We start from the raw sequence: 7,902 nt of genomic DNA on the forward strand, positions 1-7,902 counted from the left end.
GAAAAGTTGCTGCCTTTTTTTTTTTGTCCTTTTTTTTTTTTTTTTTTTTAAGGAAGGCTTGGGAAGCTGGGGATATGCAGCAGACACTGAAATCAGGGGCAGAACAAATCAGTGACAGTCGTTATCTGATGCCACATTTGATGGGGCCTTCCTGACTTTTTCAGGGACGCGACTTCTTAATCTTGCTGGAATGTTCAGTTCTTTACTGAATGCAGGAAGGCCAACCCTAGGTGATCTGCCAACCCATCTCTGTACTTGAATCGTTCAGTCCTCTATGAAGTGACTAGAAACATTATTCTACGTCGTTACCAAAAGTTTTCAGAGTTACTGAAGTGAGAAAGATGGTTCACATTTTTCCCCTCAGGTTTTCTCAGTTCTCATATGAAAACAGGTACTAATAGGAGTCTCAGAAGGCTGGCCAAGAGCTCAAGTCAGAGAGAAAGCCTGTGTGTGTGTGTGTGTGTGTGTGTGTGTGAGATTTCAGGAAACTTCTGCCTACATCCCAATTCCAGACACATCCAACCTTAAGAAGTTCCAAAACACGCAGGGCACCTGGGTGGATCAGTCAATTCAGTGTCTGACTCTTGATCTCCGGTTCAGGTCATGATCTCACTATTCATGAGTTCAAGCCCCGCATCAGGCTCTGTGCCATTAGGCACGGAGACTGCTTAGGATTCTGTCTCCCCTCCTCTCTGCCCCTCACCTGCTTGTGCTCTCTCTCTCTCTCTCAAAATAAATAAACTTTAAGAAAAAGTCACAAAACACAGGGAAAAACCAAACAGAGTCTTGCTGGAGGACTAATGTAAATGGAGAATTTTTAAAAGTGATTTTTCATATAATTTAGAAGATAATTAACATTCAAATAGAGAGAACTGAAGTGTCTAATAGAACATACAATACGAAGTGAAAATGTATCACACTGGATGCTTAGAGCCCTTCCCAGGAATAATCACTGTTTCTTTCATATCCTCCTGGAAGTCTCCAGTTTATACATGGGCGTATCGGTCTCATTTTCCACAAATGGGGAACTAACGTACAGGATTTACACTGACAAACTACACCACACCTGGACTTTTAGGGCAAACCTGGAACGGGCTGGGGAAGCCTCGATATCCTGTACCCAAGGGGATATGGGAGAAGGACATGGTTCCTGAACTCTCTGCCCAGTCACAACTGCTTCAGGAAGTGACCAAGGGCCAGCTGAGTTGGCCCGATGAATGGACCCACCTCCTCAGGCTGAGAAGGGGTCAAATTGCAGGGCCTGAAGTGGCCACCTACACCAGGACTGCCCCCAATTCCACATGCTCCCACAGGGTCCCACATTGCCCACATCAGAAACACCTGCAACTTCCATCAAGTAAAAAAAATGAGAGGATGATTTATGAATGCTTTATAATATCCTCTTCTGTGTCATTGGTACAAAATATTTAGAAAGTTTCAAGAACTTTCTACCAAGAACATGGGCTCCAGGACAGCAAGGAGCTTCTGGTTTATTTAACACAAGCCCTGAGGCCTAGACCCAGGGCTGGTTTCCGTGGACACAGGGTTCTTGCCTAGAGCAAGTCCTTAGTTTAATGCTCTGCAGTCATCTTGAAATTCTCAACAGTTTTTTGAGCAAGGGACCTTACATTTTCATTTTGTATTAGGTGTGACAAATTATATAGCCTGTCCTACCTGGTGCACTGCCTGTCCTGGGGCACATGCCCAATACACTTGTCAAATATATAGTGAATGAATGGAAGTTACTTTAGAACGTAAGTCAACAAACTACAGCCGATAGCCGGATTCTGGCCCACCCCCTGTGTTTATAAATAAAGTTTTATTAAAACATAGCCACACCCATTTGCATCTCGTCCATGGCTGCTTTCACTCTATAATAGAAGAGTTAAGTGACAGGGACAGAGACTTTAGGGCCCACAGAGCCTAAAATACTTATGATCCAGCCCTTTGCAGAAAAATTTTTCTGACCCCGTCTTCAAACACCATCTCAACCTTTTCGACCCAAATCACCGAAACAGCAAAAAAGGCAGGTAGCCTCGTGAGATGTAGAGTGCTAGTCTTAAGCAACTAGCCATACACAAGCTACTTCTTAGGTTTTTTTTTTTTTCTATCTTTAAAGTGTGTATGAATTCTGCAGCGTGGACTCAAACGCATTTGTGAGTTTTTTTAATGTTTATTTATTCTTGACAGAGATAACGTACACACGCATGCGCACAAGTGGGGGAGAGGCAGAGAGAGGAGAGAATCTGAGGCAGGTCCGTGCTGTCAGCACGGAGCACGACATGGGCTGCTCCATCCCACACACCGTGAGAAGGTGACCTGACCCGAAATCAATAGTCGGACGCTTAACCAATGAGCCACCCAGGCACCCCCATTCGTGTTTTAGTGCAAAGAAGTTTTAAATCTAAAATGATCTGTGCAAGTCATGATTATCCCTTGACGTCCGCTCTCTACAAGACCAAGTACAAGGCGCCCCAGCTCGCAAACCATGGCCTTAGCTTCTCGTCTTTAATAACCCAGGGCGGCCAGAAGCCTCCTGCAGCATTTAAGTACGCAGCGAACCCCACCACACACCCATCCTTTGTCACCAGCCCGGAAGCCCTACTAAGAGAGGATCCCACAAGGACACGAACATAGGAAATCCTGAGTGCCCTTATTCTTGTACTGCAGGTCAGTGGCCCATCGCACTGACAGACTCCCGGACACTTGATCATTTTCCCCCGGGCGCTTTGCAGAAACTAGTCAGAGCTTTTTCAGAACTCACTTCTACCTGTCGGAAAGTTCCCGGGCTCGGGACGTGGTCGGAGCTTTTTCGAAGGCCAGTTTCCTCATAACATTCAACGGCATTTCGTTTCTAACTTAAATGATTTGTAGCGCTTCCTTTTCATTGTTAAAAGTCACCATTTATCCTGCTATCAGCAACCACGTAATCAGCACAGTTCCTCTGGCCGGTCAGGGTGCTGGCGAGACAGGTCAGAGCTGCCCTGGGAGGCCTGAGGGGCTTGGCTTCTGGTTTCCCAGTGCATTCTCTCACAGCACAGGATCTGGGGGCTCCAGATGGTCCAAAGGGAGTTTCTCCCAGGTAAATGGCTAGGATAGGCACGGGCAGGCCCCAGGGAAGAAGTAACCCCAGTGAAGTCTCCGATCACTGCAAGAACCTCTGGCCTGGCCATAGTAACAACAAAATATCATCAAAGGAATGGGTCATGGGGAGATCCCAAAATGCTTATCTCTGGGGGCTCTTCAAGGAGTTTTCGTCCTTTGTGTTGGGGGATGGGCTTCGCTTTATCTGTTACGTCTCAGTCAATAATGAAATCACTCATGGGTCCCAAACAGACACACATCGAAAATACCCTGTGGCGAGTACACAATCTGCTGACCATTTCCTTCCAGCTGTTTGTAAAATGTCACACAAAAATCATAAGCTGTTGACACTATTGGCCAGGAATGGGAATGGGAAACTCAGGAATGGGAACTCAGGAATCACAGTCCTGGGGTGGGGTAAACACAAGTCTCACTGGTGTTGTTGGGAGACCTGGGGGAAGGGCTGTCTGTGGTCTCGCCTCTGGGGATAACTGGCCACCACCGAGGCCACGTTGCCCTCCCTCCCTTCTTCCCAACCCCCTCCCCCCCACACGAATGGCTGCCCAGCAGCTCACACGAGGCTTTGGAGCAGGAAAGTGCTCCTTGCTGTAATAAACTACTTCACCCTGGAACTAGAACTTAAATTGCCTAAATAACTACGTGCTTATTACAGTTCACTTAAGCCTTGGACGATTAAATTGATATACTGGGTAGGGAGGCGGGATCGTGGCAGGATCTACAGGTTCATAGTTAGATTTCTCCCTCCTCAGCCCTCTGCAACCCTCTTCATCCTTCCTGTTTCCAGGCGATACAGTGAGATTAGGACGAACACGGGGAACTCTGATGTACTTGATTTAGGAGAAGGTGCCCTCGTGCTGTTTCAAACTGACTGACGTCAACGCTGATCAAGAACTGGCTTCCCAGTTCAGCTCGGGAAAGTCTCTCTCTAAACTAAGATTTAAAATCACACCAAAGAATCTTCGGTCTTTTTGTTTTTAGCGTAAGCGGATCTCCCTTTAGATATAAGCAGCGTCCATTATGATCATTTGCATCACAAGAAGATGATTCTTCATATTTCAAAAATGGGTCACCCCTGGAGTTTCTTTCAATGGGTAATTCCTCTATTTTGTTTGCAACGTGGTTTTAAAAGCCATTTCAGCTCATCCGAAGCATGTGGACTGCATAAAGCAAGGTCCGCTTGCATTTTTAGTAAAGGCGTCCCCACAGCCCTTCAAACTTCACCCTCTAATTTTTTTTTTTTACGTTTATTTATTGTTGAGACAGAGAGAGACAGAGCAAGAACGGGGGAGGGGCAGAGAGAGAGGGAGACACAGAATCGGAAGCAGGCTCCAGGCTCCGAGCCATCAGCCCAGAGCCCGACGTGGGGCTCAAACCCACGGACCACGAGATCGTGACCTGAGCTGAAGTCGGAGGCTCACCGACGGAGCCACCCAGGCGCCCCCAAACTTCACCCTCTAAATCCTCACTGCTATCTTCTGCCAGGGAAAAAAATAAATAAACAAACAAATAAAAGAAAATCCTCCTTCCTCCACCAACATTATCAACCATCCAACAGTAAAGGCTTCCCACTAAGATGTTTAAATACGCTGTGCTCAGAAGCCACGGGGATGCCTGGAACACAATAACCCTCTCATTGCTTCCCAGGGCAGAGGTTTCTAAAACAAAGACAGGGTGCCGAGGTACAAAGTTGATTCAAACAAGACAATTCGGATAAAAAAAACAGTCCCCAGATTCAGGAGGTATAGAATCCCTGTGCTAGAAACCTGGCCCGCGGGCACAGGGATGAAGAACCATCTCCCGTGCGGAGGGAGCAAGTAGGATAGCGTAAGCACCTTTCAGTTTCCTAAGGGAAGAGTTGGCAGGAGTCAAGAACGGAGCAGGAGAAAGACAGAGGGTCACAAAGTGGCCCTCACCAAGAAGGTTCTTCCCAGCACATGGCAGTGATAACAGAGCAGACGTTATAGTCCCCGAGCTCGGACGGGGGCAAAAAACTACTGCCCTAAATGCATTCACTTGCACTGACTCACAGAACCTGCCTGTGACTCCTTCACACTCTTAAAAATAGGTAGCTCCAAAGACCTTTTATTTATGTAGGTTATGTATGGTTATAGTTTTTCTTTTGTAAAATTTAAACGTTTTCTCTTTATTTTTGAGAGCGAGAGCATGGTGGGGGGGGGGGGTGGGCAAAGAAAGGGAGACAGAGGATCCAGAATGGGCTCTGTGCTGACAGCCTGATGTGGGGCTCAAACTCACGAACCTAAGATCATGACCTGAGCCCAAGTGACAGAGCCACCCAGGTGCCCCTATTGTACATTTTTTTCGAATCTTCTCAATGTCTGGCTCAGTAGAAGACAGCTGGACTCTCCTAGCTGTGTCCGTATTCAATCTGTCACATAATCCCGGGACATGTTAGTCTCAAGCAAACTCCACACACGGTCATGTAGGAATGAATGTGAAAAAGGCACATAATATCATGGTGCTGTTATAAACTCTTATGAAATTCCTCGGGTCTTGTGGATCTCTGAAAAGTTTCAGGGACTCCTTAGGGTCCCCAGACTGCACGTGGAGAACCCCTTCTAACAAGTCGGGAACACTTACAATCTTCACTTTACAAATAAGCCAAATGGCATAGAGAGGTCAAGAGACCGTCCAGGGCCACATTGCTAAAAACAGGTCGGAGCAGGTAAAGTGCAAAGAGCAGAACACTCACTTTCATCAGGATTTGCCCGAGATGGTGAATGGTAGGGTTGAGCATCCCACTGGGCCTATCCGAAGTGCTCAATCACATGAGCATTTCTGGTGGGCGAGGCCTGGTGGTAAAGCCACACATTTCTGCACACATTTCTGACTACCTGATCATACGAAACCAGCAAGAAAAAAAAAACAAAACTCCACGGCAAGTGCTGTCTAGAGTGAGGACCCTGCCCCAGTTCATTCCCACTTCCACCCCTCCAGCAGGCAAGTGATGCTGGCGAGCTCCGCACGCTGTCACCTTGTTCCTTGGGAAACCCGAGCAAACGAACAGAGCTGCTCCATTATTTACAGCCTCCTTTTTACAAGGTGCTGTATTTACAAGGAATCCTCAACAAACAACAAAAGGCATCTCCGGCCTGTGCGGCCAGGCCTCTCCCTGGGGCCAGGATCTGTGGTCTTTGCGTCCAGGGGCTTAGCATTCCACACTGTCCTTGACTATCTCCTGCCCAGCCCGCAGCGGGCCCTCAAGCCCTCAGACTGGGGGTCGCTTCTGTTCCTACTTAAATGTGGGACCTGAGCTCACCTGGGGAAGTGCCACTGGCACAGTTCAGGCCACCTCACTGTCAAAACGCTAGCCCTGGACAGAAGGCAACGGAAGAGGCGCCTGAAGCTCTTGCTTCCACCCGAGGGCAGGTCACGACCTCTCACCTGGGGCTCTGGAACTGGTCGCCTTGTTTCTACTTTGATGGAAACCCCTCCTCGAACACGTGTCCTTCAGGCGACTCTCCGCCAACAGCCACAGGCACTTTTTTTTTTTTTTTGCGTGTAGAAGGGATGAGATGAGACCAGTAATCTCGCTAAAAGGCTCCCAGGGCTCAACTAAGTTAGAATAAAACCCAAACTCCTTAACTTGGCTTCTAACAACCCGCCTCAACTGGACCTGGCCCCTCTCTCTCTCTTTTTGCCACAAGCAAGGATTTCTTCTCGCTCCTCTTTGCTCTCTCTCGGCTCCCACCACCTGCATGGCCCCCGCGGGATCTCCGGCATCTGAGATGTCACCTCCCGCAAAGGGCCTTCTCCGCGATCTCCTCCCGAGTGGCCTCTCCCCTCCGCCATCCGGTGGTACTGGAGACTTGGGGAGCACTCACTCGCGGCGGTTACCTTTACTTCCCCGGTCTGCCACCCGGCTCCCCATCTCGTCTCCACACCCTCCTCCGAGAAGGTAACCCCCTTGCCAGCGAAGGTCCCCCGCGTCCCCCGCGACACCCTGCACCTGGCCGCGCGCGCCTGGCACTGACCCCGCGCTCAGCGAACGAGCCAATGAATGAAGGAGCGCGCCTGTGGCCCCGAGGGTCCGGAGCCGGCGTCCCGGTGGCCCGCGCGTCCGCACCGTCGGGCGGCGGACCGGGACCCCGGAGTCCCCCAGGCGGCCGCCGCAGGTGCCTCCCGCCGGCGCGCGCCCCGGGTCACTCACCATGGTGGCCGGGCCTCCGCCGCCCCCTCCCCCCGGCCGCCCAGGAGCGAGCGGCGAGCGTGGAGCGGGGGTCACCAGGGCGCAAGGCGAGCGCAGGAGCCGGAGGCTGACAGGTGAGGCGCCCGCCTCAGACCATGGCTGCTTCCCACAATGCCCTCGAACTGAAAGTTTGCAGACTCCTCCCCGCGCGGCTCCCCTCCCTCCCTCCGCCCCTCCCCTCTCCCTCCTCCCCTCCCCTCTCCCTCCTCCACTCCCTCCTCCCCTGCTTTCTCCCTCCCCTCCTTCCGTCTCTCCACTACTTCCTCCCCTCCCTCCTCCACCTCCTCTCCCTCCTCCCCACCACCCCCCCAGCCCTCCCAGCCCGGCGCGCAGGCTGCGGCAGGTGCAGAAGCACCTGCCCCCGCCTCTGCACCCTGGGCCACTGGGAACCCCTGAGCAGGGACCCCCCGAGGGGGCTGCTTTCCAGATTCTGCCCCGGGGAATATGTTATTCCTGTATTCCAGAAATGTGCATTTGCCCCCAGCACTTGCAGATACCCTTAGGGAACTGTGGCAGACGCTGCTGGCTTGTCCTAAACCGAGAAGGGAGGGAGCGGCTGGCAGAGCCGGAACTAGAAGCGATCGCTTGCC

At 50.8% G+C, this 7,902-nt stretch overlaps 1 protein-coding gene across 1 annotated transcript in view; it reads right to left on the reverse strand.

The window, feature by feature from the left end:
* The window catches only part of AP1S3 (adaptor related protein complex 1 subunit sigma 3), a 58,908-nt gene extending 51,485 nt beyond the window's left edge, over window positions 1-7,423 (reverse strand). The window contains exon 1 of the mRNA XM_043577978.1: window positions 7,274-7,423. Within this exon, the coding sequence (XP_043433913.1) occupies window positions 7,274-7,276 (3 nt within the window). The 5' untranslated portion in view covers window positions 7,277-7,423. The remainder of the gene's footprint in view (window positions 1-7,273) is intronic.
* Between the last annotated feature and the right edge of the window lie 479 nt (window positions 7,424-7,902).

This window comes from Prionailurus bengalensis, chromosome C1, assembly GCF_016509475.1.
Source record: "Prionailurus bengalensis isolate Pbe53 chromosome C1, Fcat_Pben_1.1_paternal_pri, whole genome shotgun sequence".
Taxonomy (NCBI): Eukaryota; Metazoa; Chordata; class Mammalia; order Carnivora; family Felidae; genus Prionailurus; species Prionailurus bengalensis.